Below are 15,106 nucleotides of genomic sequence, written 5' to 3'. Positions count from 1 at the left end.
AATCTAAAATAATTTGTAACTTATTACAATGTCTCCCTTTACATTTGTATAGGTGATATTCGGCCTTGCTTTGCTCAACTCCTGTAACGCAGACCTCCGAGGTTTTGGTAAGTAAATCAGCTTTACACAAGTCATTCACTCAGTCTGCAATCTCCATGGTGTATCTATGGTTCAGTAATATCTGCGGAAGGGAAAAAAAAAATATATATTTTTTTTTAATGGTCGGTCCCAATCAGATCTCGAGAGGAATTTGAATACCTCTATTTCAGAGTGTCATGCAGTCACTGTGTCAATCGGAAAATGTACCACATTTGGAACTTGACAGGTGTTAATTTCTAATCATGTTGACAGATTTGAGTAATCGATTATTCACTCATACCACCCCGCAATTATTCAACCATAAAAAATAGGAATTAGCACATTCCTAATGGAAAGTGTGAATCAGTTATAGCTATGAGTCATGCCAAAATGCCCTAGTCTTCTTCATTTAGTTATAACCCTCAGTGGTGTATTTTTTTTTTAGTTCGAAAGTCGAAGATTTGCTCACTCTCTGAATTGCTCGTATAGCTATGTTGCTGGGTTGCCGAGTCTTTTCACTTGCAGCACATGGCTGGAGTGGTTCTTAAATACTAACATTTTCCAAACAGTTAAAACTGTATTTTGTCCTCCATGAGCCTCATATTAAATGGTTCAATATCTGTGTTTATTGTTATGTACCTACTGTCTGCAAATGCTACAAAGTGCAATGTTTTTTCCTCTTAATCACTGCTGCATAATTTTTCAGTGGCAGTCTTCATCAAGCAGAAGCTCCCCGACCTCCTGCGATCATACGTGGACGCTGATCTTGGAGGAAACCAGGAAGGTGGCTTCCAGGACATTGCCATAGAGGTCTTGCACCTGCTCCTCTCCCATCTGCTGTTTGGTCAGAAGGGAGCCAGCGGGGTAGGGCAAGAGCAGATTGACGCCTTCCTCAAGACACTGTGCAGAGGTAAAGGACATGAATATAACTTTTTGGAATGGGCTTGGGACCAAGGGATAAATATATTCTATGTAAGAGCTACATTGTCTTATTGTTAAAATGGCATAACCTTTACACCGGGGGCTGGTTTAAAAAAAAAAAAAAAAAAAAAAAAAACAACCATGTGGTTCCCTACCCATTGCACATGCTTTTTTTTAAATTTTGGTTGTGTTTGGCAAGCAAAATGCTTGAGGCAGGCAGTTTAGGGAGTTGTCACTGGTCACAACTTTTGTTGTGCCTTTGCAAGAATATCTGCATATAGGTTTCATTCTGACCATGTCTAAAATTTAGAATTTGGTTGGGGGGGGAACTGCTCGACTTTGAGGTTCTCATTCGACTGACTGGTTTCCGACTGATGATTTGACTCGTCGACTTTCAGGGGCAGCCCTATTTATAACAGTTGTTAACAAGCCATCCATGTTCAATTGTTGTTAAATGGGTCACTCTTTGTGTGACTGTTATCATTCAAGGTAACTGTGTTGCACATCTTATTTAGTTACTTTTACTCTTGGCGTCTGCAGATTGTTTCCTGACTAATATAATTTAAGACAAATGTGCAAAATGGTCAAATTTGTTGTGAAGCACAGCCAAGCGATCTGTTATTAAATTTAAATAATTATTCACCACAAGGGGGAAAACAAAGTTCTAGATCATGTCATCAGCAAAATGTCACAAGCTCAAATTTGACATGAAATGGATTTTAAATTGGCACTCCCCTTTTAAGGCAAAATCAGTGTCCCTTTAATAGGTGTCACTTTCCATCTACTGTTTCCACAGTCCAGCTCATCTACGCTTGCCAAGCCTTGTTGTTCCGTCCTTTACCAATTCTGTGATGGGGAAAAACGCTGTGCCTAATTTGCTTCTTATAAGTGATGGATGTCTTTCAGATTTCCCCCAGGAACGCTGCCCTGTGGTGCTTGCACCACTGCTGTACCCTGAAAAACGGGACATTCTGATGGACAGGATCCTGCCAGACTCGGGAGAGTTAGCCAAGACCATGATGGAAAGTTCTCTTGCAGAGTTCATGCAAGAAGTTGGCTATGGCTTCTGTGCCAGGTATGTTGTATAGTTTTGGGTTGCATTTGATGTAGACTGACAAAAGACCTTCAGTGGAAGGAAAACAGTCAGCAGAATAGCCTTGTTTCTCTAATGTAAACCTTTTTCTCCAACCTAGATGGTCGCATTTACCACACGGATTCATTTCTTGCTCCCATATCTGTTAGATAATTTGGCTGGACAGTATGTCTTGTACCACAAATACTTAGAATACATATTGGAATTTGTAACAGTACCTTACTGGTAACAATCTTTAGCTGACCAACTTTAGCCTGTAAACCTTTTTAATCTCTCTCTATGGATTGTGACCTAGATGTCCCCTTTTCCACCCTAGTGTTGATGAGTGCAGAAATATAATTCTTCAGTATGGGGTGAGAGAGGTGACAGCCAGCCAGGTAGCCAGGGTCCTGGGCATGATGGCTCGTACCCACTCTGGCCTAGCCGATGGCATCCCACTACAGGTGAGCTACATGTGCTGCTGCTTCAATGGTCCCAAAATACTGGAAGCTAGAGCAATCCCACAAACATGCATAGAGGTGATGAATCAGTGTGTTTGATCTCATGTTCAATCGTTTGTTTTTATGTGTCCATCCTATAGTCCATCTCTGCTCCAGGAAGTGGCATCTGGAGTGATGGAAAGGACAAGAGTGACGGCTCACAGACCCACACTTGGAACGTTGATGTTTTCATTGACGTAGTCAAAGAAGTGGTATGTGATAATTTGACTTCTACTGCATCGATTAGGATGGTTCGACTTCTTTTTACTCTCAATTAGGGATGTAACCGTATGAAATTTCACAGTACGGTAGACTATCTAGCAAAATACTGCGGTACACATTTCGTACACATTTCATGGTATTAGTTTTCTTTCTTTTCTGCATAGTCAATTAATATTAAAGAAAAACTCATGGTAAAGCTTCTAATGCGCCGCCGCACGAGAAGGCGTTTGTCGAGGCTCTCAAATTCACAGGAGAGGCCAAATAAGCAACATAAATCTTAAAATCTGACTTATTTGCAAAATGATGTAATTATGTTGCCGCTGCGCTTTAGCAGATGGCCAAATAAATTGTAACAATGCATCCAATGAGTAATTTCACCAAGCGGTGCATTCCGCAATCTTTGTTTACACTTGCTCCCATGTGCGCACAAGTAACATAAAGCACCATATCATAAAATATTGCCGTAAATTTAAACTTACGTAAACTTAAATTTTGCAACATGAATGTATACCGTGGGCATGGTATTACAGGGAATGCCTTACAGTTCGGAACCGTGGTTGCTTCATATGGCAATATACTGTAAAACAGTATACCTCTACATCCCTAAGCTCAATATTTGTACTTGCCAAAACATTGTTTACGAAATAGAACTGTAGTTCTGGCTTATAATAATTTTCCAAGCTCAATATCAACAATGCCATGTGAGATGGGCCGCTGACCATTTTTAATACTGTCTAGCTATCTGTAATTGCAACTAAATTGTGGTGCATTGTGTTTGATTGCTGTGGAGTTTTTAAGAGTTGTCTCAAAACTTGCACAACTTTGGTCCTTGAACCCATTAAATAGTGGCCTGTTATGGTCGTAGTGACATTAATGCTGTTTATTATTTGTATCAAGACACGTGTCTTGTACTTTGTGCCATTCTTGGCTATTATTCCTTCATGTCAGTTTATGTGACGTACTTTTTCTTGGTTATTTTTTCTTTCAATTGCATAATTGGGTGAAAGTAGTGCAATTTCAAGTGCCCCAATCTCTACACGAGGAGACACATTTGCATGGAGTATACTGGCTAATTACCTTGTTCAGCAATTTATGTGTCAATCATGTCCATGGGTACTTTTTTATTTTTCATATCTGCTTGAGTTGAACTAATTCGGGGACCTTGAAAAGTTTTAAGGAATGGCATATCTTGAAATGTACTGCTTTGCTTATTTAATTCTCTTCTGTGCTTTAGAACCCCAATCTGAACTTCAAGGAGGTAACCTATGAGTTGGACCACCCTGGCTTCATGATCCGGGACAGTAAAGGCCTGAAAATAGTTGTGTGTGGAATTGTGAGAGGTCTAGCTGTGGAGCTGTTCCCTGTTGATCTCATCTATCGGCCATGGAAACACGCCGAGGGTCAGGTAACTGACATTCCTCTGCAAGTGTCTTGGTGGCATTTTTGTTAATAAAGCTATGAACTTGAATGCAAAGGCATTTTCAAATATGTTCTTGTACTCCTATTTGTCATTGGTATGGTTTAATGAATGTGTATTCGGGTGCTGGAAAGATTTACCTTTGTTTGTAAAACTGTACTTTTATGTAAACGTAATGCTAAGGAATGTGTGACTATATTTGTGAACACATTTGTGACTAATAACCTTGAGTTTTGGAATTCTGGCTAGGCCAATACGTTCAGTGGATGGTAGTCACTATATGTCCATGGTTTTTAGTCCTTTGTGTGGTGCCTGAAAGTGTCTCATAGTTTGTTTTTTGTTTTTTTTTTGTTCCCCCCTCTCCCTTTCTAGTTGTCATTCATCCAGCAATCCCTGATGAGCCCAGAGGTGTTCTCTTTCGCTGACTACCCTTGCCACACAGTTGCCATTGACATCCTCAAGGCCCCACCAGAAGATGACAAGGAGATTGCAACCTGGTCTGTATTTCAGTCTGTCTGTTCACATGGTGGGAATTGATATCTGAAGTTCAGGTTGGCCATGACCTATAATCGGTGAATAACCCAGGATCCCTTTAGTATTTAGGGTATTTAAACATCTCACACCCCCATGCCCTATATAGTTTCAAGTTGCTGCCTGTCAAAATACTATTCCCTATGCTTGAATATATAGTATGGATGCATCAAGTTTTTTATATAAGCATCAAAAATGTAGCTCAATGTCAGTTGTTAAATTTACAGGAAGAGCCTGGACCTGGTGGAGAGCCTGCTGAGGCTCTCAGAGGTGGGTCAGTATGAGCAGGTTAAGCAGCTATTCAGCTTCCCCATCAAGCACTGTCCAGACATGCTGGTGCTGGCGCTGCTACAGATCTCCACCTCTTGGCACACTCTTCGCCACGAGCTGATCTCCACCCTCATGCCTATCTTCCTTGGCAACCATCCCAACTCGGCCATCATCTTGCACTACGCCTGGCATGGACAGGTGGGTGCTAGTGGAAGGGAATTGTATTCTTACTGGGGTATGTCCCTATCTGTCCGCTTTTGCTGAGATTGTCTTTGTCAGAACAATGTGTGCTTTGTTTCTTGGTTTTTATAATTTGTTTGCTTACGAGAGCAAAGAACCATTAACAGTGCACAACTTTTTTTTTTTATTGAATGTTTCACTTTATTTTAGGGCCAGTCTCCATCCATCCGCCAGCTGATCATGCACTCAATGGCTGAGTGGTACATGAGAGGCGAGCATTACGACCAGGCAAAGCTGTCGCGTATCCTGGATGTGGCCCAGGACTTGAAGGTACATACAAATAAACCCAATAATTGTTAAACCTTAAGGAACAGATCTTTTTAGATTATTTATCATATCAAGATGTCAGTATGCATCTGACCTTTTTTTCTGATAGTTAACAACATAGTTGAATGTTTTGTTTTTTTGTTTTGTTTTTTTTGGTAGGTTTGAAACAGTTATTTATCATTTTGTGGATCAAAAACCTTTATATTTAATTGTGTGTTGATTTCAGGAATCAACTAGTTTTATGTTGATGAACAGCATAATTTATATCTGAGATGCAGCATTATCAATTTATTGTGTGGCTTTCATATAAACCGATTATTTCATCGGAATGTAGGGTTTTTTTTAGAAAAGAAAGCCCAACTAGTATCAAATTGTCTCCTCACTCTCTTCTCCAGTCTCTCTCGATGCTGCTGAATGGTACTCCATTTGCCTTTGTTATTGACCTTGCTGCACTTGCCTCTCGACGTGAATACCTCAAACTTGACAAATGGTTGACTGACAAAATTAGAGAGCACGGGGTAAGTCTTGGAATAAAGTACAGATGTGGTTGTGGCTATATGGAGCTGTCTGGGTAAACAGTATTGTTTAACAGTATTCTGTGACGAGGCATTTGGCCATTTCCAATTATAATAATTAAGGTTCAGCTTTGTAGAGGTCTTTGGATAAACAATGAAAATTGACGTTCATTATTGCAAAAAATTTCATGTATGAATGTAATTCACTGTCTAAAGAAAATCACCAAGGCTACACATTAACTTGCTAAAAGTTGCCATCACTGAAATAAGTTTCTCGTAATAATTCTCAGTCGCATCCTCATTATCTAGTATTTGAATTGACTGCTCTGGCAAGTATTTAGCGCTACTTGAAATGTCAACATGATTAAGAATATATATGTATCTGTAAGTCAAATCATTTGTAATATAGGTTATTTGATCCCACTATAGTTTCTCCCTCAATTCTGTTTGGCCTAATATTAATGTTGTTAAAAGTAAAATATTAATCATGTACAGTATACAATTTCAGAAAGTATTTTCAACATTCATTAAAGGTATGTTCTACAAAGTTGTATCCTTACCCCTGTGCCACACCAGAAGCGACACGTCAGCATGGCAGATACGCTGCCATGTTAATCAGTATGGGAGAGGCTCCTAAACCCTTGGTGTTTTTTTATGCCTCGGCTCTTATTTTTCCGGGCACAAAGCATAAACTGGAGTGTAGATTCGCATAGAGGTCCATTCAAAAGATGTATTTTGTGAAAATATTTAATTAGCAAGGCTGGTATGCATCAACCACATATATAAAATCGCTGATGTACGGTCCTAACGTTTTCCCCCACAACAAATTAAACCTCAGGGATGGGGGGGAATCATTCCAGCAGGAAGACAAATATCACGCCCAGGAATGGACTGTATATTGTACTTCACTACCTGGGAAGTAGTTTTACAAATGTTATTGTTTGGTATACCGTACCTGTCGAAAATGCGGGGTTTCCTCGCTGCTTAGTGTGTGGGCTCTGGTCACACTGACTTGTCAAGCAATATAATTTTATAGTAGCAAAATCTGTCAATTTATTTCTACGGTATTATTAAGCTATTAATGTTTTATGCCATGTACAAGAATATCTATTGCATGTTTTTCTTCATTTAATAATACAACTAACTGATTTATTAAAAAAAAAAAAAAAAAAGTAATCAAAAACAGCCCAATAAATAGACATATATAGATTGTGGAAATCTCCTGTATCGTCCTCTGGTTTAGCAGTGCTAAAAACCAATTTGGATGCGTTATAATTTTTCTAGTAAACTAGTTGTTTAAATTATTATTCAGCTATTATTATAACATAAGCCCCCTTTACACACCCTGTTCAAGGCGGGAATGCACACTGTTCTGCTGCGCATCTGCAGCAACTACACACATTCGCCTCCTTTACAGAGAAGTTCCCACATGGAGATGGAACGGGCAATAGGCGGAATTGGCATTAGAGGACTGTTATGGATGTGCTCCGGTGCCAGTGCACCCTCGGCCTTGTACTGCTCCGCTGTCAGCACCATCCTCACCCGAAGCTACAGCCTTTATTAAATCAAATAATTGTATCATTTGAAGTAATAAGTTAATTAAATCAGTTTGAGTCTCCTCAACCGTATGTTGTCAGTAAAGGCTGTTGAGATCTCAGAGACAGCGTGATTGTTGCAGAGAGAAGTATTGTTGGCTTTGTATTTGAGGGATCATGTGTTGTTTAGGCAAACATTAAACTGTTTTTGTACAGTTAAAGGAAAGGAACATTATTTCATACATTTCAGAAAACCATTAACTCCCGATCATGACTTTTTTTGCGTATGTCGATAACTGTCAATCGCCCGATTGTGAAATAACCGGCCCAGTCCGAGTATTCAAGCCAGAAGTTGCTGTGTGAAATATAAATGCTAAACTCACCAACAAATCCAACTACATTAATAAACAGACTTTGAAGCGCGCTGCTTACGCGAGCACGTTATAGATGGAATGAAGACTGACCCGGAAGAAATTGACGAACCGTCAAATAACACGCAGTTTTCACGTTGCTGATGTCGCTTCTGTTGTGGCCCAGTGGTGTTTTTTTTTTTTCCTGCTTATTAGAAATCTGAAAATCACTTATTTGATCAAGAGAATTGGGAGTAGGCAAAATATGGATATATCTTAAATTGTGTGTAAATGATTGCACTTTATACTCAAGTCTACCTGTACCTACCTGTGTCTTGTTTGAATCTCTAAATGGATGTTTTGGGTTTTTTTTCTTTTCGTCAGGAGCCCTTTATCCAAGCATGTGTGACGTTCCTAAAGAGGCGCTGCCCATCTATTATGGGAGGGCTGGCACCAGACAAGGACCAGCCCAAAAGTGCTCAACTTCCTCCTGAAACGTTGGCTACCATGCTGGCTTGCCTGCAGTCTTGTGCTGGGTAAAGACCAATTTTCTGGGTTGTAGTGTACCTTTGCTGATGTTTTTGTTTATAAAATAAATTAAGCCTTGTGTTGATTGTAGTGTTTCGTGGAGTGGAAATATTCGCATTGGGTCTACCACACGTGTGACCACTATTGGGTTTGTTGTGGAAGTCGGTTTTCTGGCTAAACCATTCTACATCGTGTTCTTTCTAGGAGTGTCTCCCAGGAACTGTCGGAAACCATCCTGACTATGGTTGCCAACTGCAGCAATGTGATGAATAAAGCTCGCCAGCCACCACCAGGGGTGATGCCGAAAGGACGTGCACCCAGCACCAGCAGCCTGGACGCCATCTCACCAGTACAGGTATCTGGGAAGGGAATATACCTGATTCTTGCAGGGAAGCTTTTTATGGAGAACCTTGTCTTTTTTAGTGTTCGTCAGTGGGAATGCCATTCCTCAGGCTAATTTCTTTTGGACTTAATCTTGAATCCTGCAGATGGTTTTGCAATTTAGAGGAGAATAGCTTGTGTTGTCATCGTTCAGTTATTTATTGTTTATTTTTTTTACTTGGCCCAGCCCTCTTTTTCACCCGTGTCCTTTTCATTCCTCTGCTCCCTCCAGATGGACCCTCTGACAGCCATGGGTTCCCTGAACCTTGGTGGGTCGACCACTTCACATAGCCAAAACATTCAGGGTTTCCCCTCCTCACTTAGTTCTGCTTTCAGTAATCCTCAGTCCCCAGCCAAGGCATTTCCTCCGCTGTCCAATCCCAATCCCAGCACACCATTTGGGGGCATTGGCAGCCTGTCTTCCCAGCTCCCTGGTATGGACTCTGGTACTAAACTATTTAATTACTTTCCACCAAAACACAAAGTGAGTGAGTGTGTGTGTGTAACATGTTAACAATTTAACACAACAAAAGTTAAATTATTGCATAACATGTCTCTTTTACCAAATGTTTGAATTTGCTTTTTACAGGTCCTCTGGGGTCAGGCATCGGCTCTGGCATCAGTTGTGGTCTGGGAATGCCGACAGTGACCAGTGACCCGTTTGGCAGCAGAAAGATGAGCACTCCAGGCTTGAACCCGCCCACCTTTCAGCAGAGTAAGATGAAGGCCTGTAAGTGGTGGCGGTGTGACTGAGAGCCCCGCCCTGCGCTGCTCAACACTGTATTTCCTCTCTACTGGTTTTGATTTGTTGTGCAATCGAAATCGAATTTGTCGTGCACCCTGCAGTATAGCGCTGTATAGTGCTTCTGACATTCACCCTTCAAAAGAGTGAGGAATGTTGGTGTCCGAAAACCAATTAGAAATGTATTTTGCACTTTTAACTTTGAGAGAAAATACAGCTCAGTCTTCCAGTGTGTGTCTGCATTTGCTGACAGCCCCACTTTGTCTGAAGTTTGCGTGAAACTCCAACAAGAGCTCTAACTTGATGAGTTGGAGTCGGTGACACTTTATTTTCTCGTCTTGCAGCCGACCTCTCTCAGGTGTGGCCTGAGGCAAACCAGAACTTTAGTAAGGAAATTGACGATGAAGCGAACAGCTACTTCCAGCGGATCTACAACCACCCACCACACCCCACTATGTCTGTCGATGAGGTACGCAGCTCTATAGAAAACATGGTGCCAGTTCTCCGCAATGTATTCAGATTTTTTTGCAGGTCCTTAAAAAGTCTTAATGTCTGAAATTCAGGTGAAATAATAGAACTTAAGTGACCAGTCTTAAGAAATAAGCTTCTGGGTTAGAACCTGCCTTTCCCTGCATGTTCTCCACATATTCAAGTGGGTTTCCTCTGCCCCAGAAGACATGCACGTTAGTTGCCCCTGACCAAGGGGGGTGGGGGGGGGGGACAGAGGACATCATTTCTGATGTTATATAACCCCAAGTCTACCGCTGAACCGAATACCTGAGATATATTTTGTCCAAAATGTTTAATTACGTTTTAGATTTATTTCTTGCAGTATGACATTTAATTATCTACTACCACTACAAATACCAATGTGTCATTGGTATTTGTTGTGATGTACCTTTTTGAAGAAATTTAAGGCATTGTTCTCACTTCCTCTTCACCCCTTCTGCTGTACATGTGTCCTTCCTGCTGATTCCATCAGGTTCTAGAGATGCTGCAGAGGTTCAAGGACTCTACCATCAAGCGGGAGAGGGAGGTGTTTAACTGCATGCTGCGGAACCTGTTTGAGGAGTACCGCTTCTTCCCTCAGTACCCCGACAAGGAGCTCCACATCACTGCCTGCCTTTTCGGGGGCATTATCGAGAAGGGCCTCGTTACCTACATGGCCCTTGGCTTGGCACTGCGTTATGTCCTCGAAGCCTTAAGGAAACCCTTTGGATCCAAAATGTATTACTTTGGCATTGCTGCACTAGATAGGTTCAAAAACAGGTATGTTTTTCCCTTTCTGTCCTTTTTCTCGATCTTTTTATTGTGTTGATTAACTAACAATGTTCGTTTTTTTTTTTTTTTTGTTTTTTTTCAAGGCTGAAGGATTACCCTCAGTATTGTCAACACTTGGCCTCAATTGGCCACTTCTTGCAATTCCCCCATCACTTACAAGAGGTAAACAGGTTTCCTTAATTTTTTACATACATAGTTGCCATGTGCCACAACCATATTCTTTTTCCTTAATCTCACTCTGTCCTAGCCTTGACATGGGGCAAAGAGTGCAACTCCAAGATAAATAAGTCTCTCGCTCTGCACTTCCCATATCCTGTGCGTGCAGTATATCGAGTACGGCCAGCAGTCACGGGACCCTCCGGTGAAGATGCAGGGCTCAATCACCACCCCTGGCAGTCTGGCACTAGCCCAGGTCCAAGCCCAGTCCCAGCAGCCTGGTGTGCCCAAAGCACCACAGCCAGGTCAGCCCAGCACCCTGGTCACCACGACGACAGCTACAACCACCGTAGCTAAAACCATCACCATCACCAGACCTACACCCAGCAGCTTCAAGAAGGATGTGCCAGTAAGTAACTGTAGTATAGGTCTGATGTGGTCACCTCTTAGTTTAGAGGGGAAGAAAGGATATCTTTCAATACAGCAATAGTAACTTTTATTTGCAAAGAATTGGATCAGTCTTTTCTCTCCTGCAGCCCTCCATAAACACGACCAACATAGACACCCTGCTGGTTGCCACCGACCAGACAGAGAGGATTGTCGAACCGCCGGAGAATGTCCAGGAGAAGATTGCCTTCATATTCAACAACCTCTCTCAGTCCAACATGACACAGAAGGTGATGATGAAAATGGTCAACATGGCTGCGTACGATGTTGCTCATAACTCTGGGATCCTGTGAGAAAGAATATATTTGATGTTTTATTTATCTTTGTCTTGTGAGGTTGAGGAGCTGAAAGAAACTGTGAAGGAGGAGTTCATGCCTTGGGTCTCTCAGTACTTGGTGATGAAACGCGTCAGCATTGAGCCAAACTTCCACAGCCTCTATTCAAACTTTTTGGACACACTTAAGAACCCGGAGTTTGTCAAGATGGTCCTGAATGAGACCTACAGGAACATAAAGGTAAAACAACTCACCCTTTGAATTTTCTTGGTAATACTACCATTAAAATAAAGCCTTTGTTTTAATTGGTACAGAAAGGCTGTTTTTATTTTTTTTTGCCTTAATCTCTCTTCCCTTCTAGGTACTCTTGACTTCAGACAAGGCAGCTGCTAATTTCTCTGATCGCTCTCTGCTGAAGAACCTGGGTCACTGGCTGGGAATGATCACCTTGGCAAAGAACAAGCCTATTCTCTACACGGTAAGGGCCTGGGCCAGCCTTGCTTCAAACACACAACAGTTTTTTGGGTAGTTCTGTCAGCATTGGCCAAAAACCACGTTTGACTATTCCCTCTGAAAAAACACATAACTTCAAATGTATTTGAATTTCCATTGCAATTGAAATGTTAGAATTTGACCAACTTTCAGGCTGTGTTATTGTGCGTCAAGCTTGGGCGATCGCGCAAAATTTCAATTGTGGCCTCCAGCTGCTGCCTCTGCCTCCTCCTCCCCCTCCGGGGAGCAAAGATCCTAACTTGGGGGTGGGACAACTCGTTTCTCCTGGAAAATTACACAATGTGGTCCTTTTTATTTTGTACCCCCCAAAAAACGTTGTTTTGTTGATCCCATGTTGTGATATTTTAGAAAGCGGTCCCAAAGAATGGAAGGGGGTGACGCGAGTGACACTTAATTACGCTAATTTATTTTAAACCAACCTCCCTAACCTAAATTTACTGACAAAAGTGGATTTTCTTCCTCCAGGACCTGGAAGTTAAATCTCTGCTGCTTGAAGCCTATGTGAAAGGCCAGCAGGAGCTGCTATATGTCGTTCCTTTTGTTGCAAAAGTCCTGGAATCCAGTTTACGTAGTATGGTAAGTAATATGGACTCTTTGGAAGGACCCAACGCGTCACAATTTGTAAGATTATCCTGATTTAAATATGAAAAACATCAATTATAAAGCTTACTTTGTCTGCCATTTGTCTTCATAATGACAACTGGTGCAATGTCTCATCTCTTTGGTGTTTTAGATCTTTAGGCCCCAGAATCCTTGGACTATGGCTATTATGAATGTTCTGGCAGAGCTGCATCAGGAGCATGACCTCAAGGTAATAAAATTACATAGTGTGATGCACATGTCATAATTTGCTTGCCAACTTTGTGTGGCTTTGGAAAGGCAAGGAAAAGCAAGTTTTCAAAGCATTCTTCACAGAAGTGTATTTTGAAATAGTGCAGCAGGTTGGTTAGTAAATGCTGCAAATTTCCAAAGTAACATGCCTTGAGCAAGTGAGAACTGTAATTTAAGTTTTATAAATGTAACTATAGTAAGTTACTTTTTTTGTTACCATATAATTAATCAGTCCATGCAGCAAACTTGCTTGTATGTCATTGTATACCCTGAGGTGGCTAAACAGAAACAGCGAGATACTAATTAAAATAGCCAGTTGCACCCAGTTTACCCTGGGTGCTTAACTGGGTGCAACTGGCTATTTTAATTGGTATCTCACTTCTCTCTTTTTTGAGTGCGTGTGTCTCTCTCTCTCTCTCAATCTCTCTGACATCAGTTTTGTTGAGGGCAGTTCAAACTACAGCCACAAACCACCAGGAATCAAGTCTGTTTATTTTTCAATGTTGAAGTTCAGTTCATTTTGCAGTCACAGTAATTGCCATGGTTCTAAACAAAGAAAATAAATACAATATATATATTTGCCCATGTAAATATTCAGATGTCCAAATATAATGAAGAAACCCTATAAACATTCTTGAGCTGCATTTGAAAATAAACTATACATTTACCAACTCAGAGTAAATGACAATTGAAGTTATTAATGATCACCAAACAATCACTATAAAGAATCCATTACTTAGCACTGTAGTTAGGTAGTTTAATCCTAGGGATAAACCCTGGTCAAAATAGGCCTACCCTCAAAACGATGAAATGGCCAACACTTTAGGCATAACCCTAACTGCTTAATGGCCAATATTTGGATTAAAGAATAGAAGTACAAACTGTTATTAATATGTGCAAATGAAGGACAAAATAGCGTGCATTGATAATATATTCAAAAATTCATGGCAACAATGGAGACAAACAATTCCCCATGCAACGACAGAGGACTGTTGGAGGAGGAAATGCACTGTCCTTATTCAGAGTTGAGGTAATCGAGTACCGCCCACTGTCCATAGCACCAAACTGCCACTTGGTGCATCAATGAGCAGTAAAAGAGGAGCTCCATTACTGTATGTACATTCTCATAATCAGTGTAGGTAGTCTACATGACAGTGGGATTTCACAGTTGAGGGTTTCAAATTAAAACTACAATATTTAAAAGGAAATTCAGTATGTGTATACAAAACTGGAAAAACCTTATCCATGGAATCCCACCTGCGAAGCAACTGCTTAGTATGTGGAATTCACTTTGAATATTATAAGCTGCTATATGATTCTTGAAGTAGCCATTACAGGTAAGCAGCTTATAATATTCAAAACATTGGTGCGATAGCATGTGACCAATAATATTAATAATAACAAAAACATTGTGTTTTTCACTGCAGCTTAATTTGAAATTTGAGATTGAGGTTCTGTGTAAGAACTTGTCCCTGGACATCAATGACCTGAAGCCAGGCAACCTGCTGAAGGACAAGGACAAGCTAAAGAGCCTGGAGGAGCAGCTGTCTGCACCAAAGAAGGAGGCCAAGCCTCCAGAGGAGCTACTCCCCATTGTTACCACAGGTATGAGCTCTGCCTCATCGTTCACTCAGTCTGCTTTCTGTCTTAAGTTATTGGATTGTATAAATACTGTTTGAGTTCTAATTATTTCTTCTTGCTCCTCGTCCAGCCTGGCTGTTCAGCTTCCCCTTTCAAGATTTTAATCAAAATAACATTTTGTAACCAACAGGAGACTTTCTTCCATTTGCAACTGCCCCCTCTACTCCCGCTGCCACCACCACCACCACCTGCACAACCACTGGACCCCCAACACCACAATTCAGTTACCATGACATAAATGTCTACGCCCTGGCGGGCCTGGCCCCACATATCAATATCAATGTCAACGTATGTATTTGACACAAACCGCACTGTGCCAATGAAGTGTTTTTATTTTTATTTATTTTTTAACAATCTTTATGGCTTAGTATCTTAAAATCTTATGTTAAAATA

General features: G+C 41.0%; 1 protein-coding gene across 5 annotated transcripts in view; it reads left to right on the top strand.

The window, feature by feature from the left end:
* The window catches only part of cnot1 (CCR4-NOT transcription complex, subunit 1), a 34,150-nt gene that overhangs the window by 6,406 nt on the left and 12,638 nt on the right, over window positions 1-15,106 (top strand). For 3 of the 5 annotated variants that reach the window (XM_080002600.1, XM_080002598.1, XM_080002602.1), the window contains exons 6-30: window positions 53-107; window positions 785-988; window positions 1,906-2,074; window positions 2,409-2,535; window positions 2,673-2,783; window positions 4,028-4,198; window positions 4,583-4,707; window positions 4,969-5,209; window positions 5,402-5,521; window positions 5,914-6,036; window positions 8,303-8,454; window positions 8,651-8,801; window positions 9,060-9,273; window positions 9,417-9,557; window positions 9,914-10,038; window positions 10,552-10,838; window positions 10,934-11,012; window positions 11,176-11,415; window positions 11,543-11,683; window positions 11,789-11,968; window positions 12,090-12,206; window positions 12,707-12,817; window positions 12,975-13,052; window positions 14,500-14,677; window positions 14,844-15,001. In XM_080002600.1, the coding sequence (XP_079858726.1) occupies window positions 53-107; window positions 785-988; window positions 1,906-2,074; window positions 2,409-2,535; window positions 2,673-2,783; window positions 4,028-4,198; window positions 4,583-4,707; window positions 4,969-5,209; window positions 5,402-5,521; window positions 5,914-6,036; window positions 8,303-8,454; window positions 8,651-8,801; window positions 9,060-9,273; window positions 9,417-9,557; window positions 9,914-10,038; window positions 10,552-10,838; window positions 10,934-11,012; window positions 11,176-11,415; window positions 11,543-11,683; window positions 11,789-11,968; window positions 12,090-12,206; window positions 12,707-12,817; window positions 12,975-13,052; window positions 14,500-14,677; window positions 14,844-15,001 (3,798 nt within the window). The remainder of the gene's footprint in view (window positions 1-52; window positions 108-784; window positions 989-1,905; window positions 2,075-2,408; window positions 2,536-2,672; window positions 2,784-4,027; window positions 4,199-4,582; window positions 4,708-4,968; window positions 5,210-5,401; window positions 5,522-5,913; window positions 6,037-8,302; window positions 8,455-8,650; window positions 8,802-9,059; window positions 9,274-9,416; window positions 9,558-9,913; window positions 10,039-10,551; window positions 10,839-10,933; window positions 11,013-11,175; window positions 11,416-11,542; window positions 11,684-11,788; window positions 11,969-12,089; window positions 12,207-12,706; window positions 12,818-12,974; window positions 13,053-14,499; window positions 14,678-14,843; window positions 15,002-15,106) is intronic. The other 2 variants (XM_080002601.1, XM_080002599.1) reach the window with 1 other exon arrangement.

The sequence above is a fragment of the Zeus faber genome, assembly GCF_960531495.2.
Source record: "Zeus faber genome assembly, chromosome: 6".
In the NCBI taxonomy this organism is placed as follows: domain Eukaryota; kingdom Metazoa; phylum Chordata; class Actinopteri; order Zeiformes; family Zeidae; genus Zeus; species Zeus faber.
The sequence above is the reverse complement of the archived record's forward strand: the minus strand, read 5'-3'. Positions and strand labels throughout refer to the sequence as shown.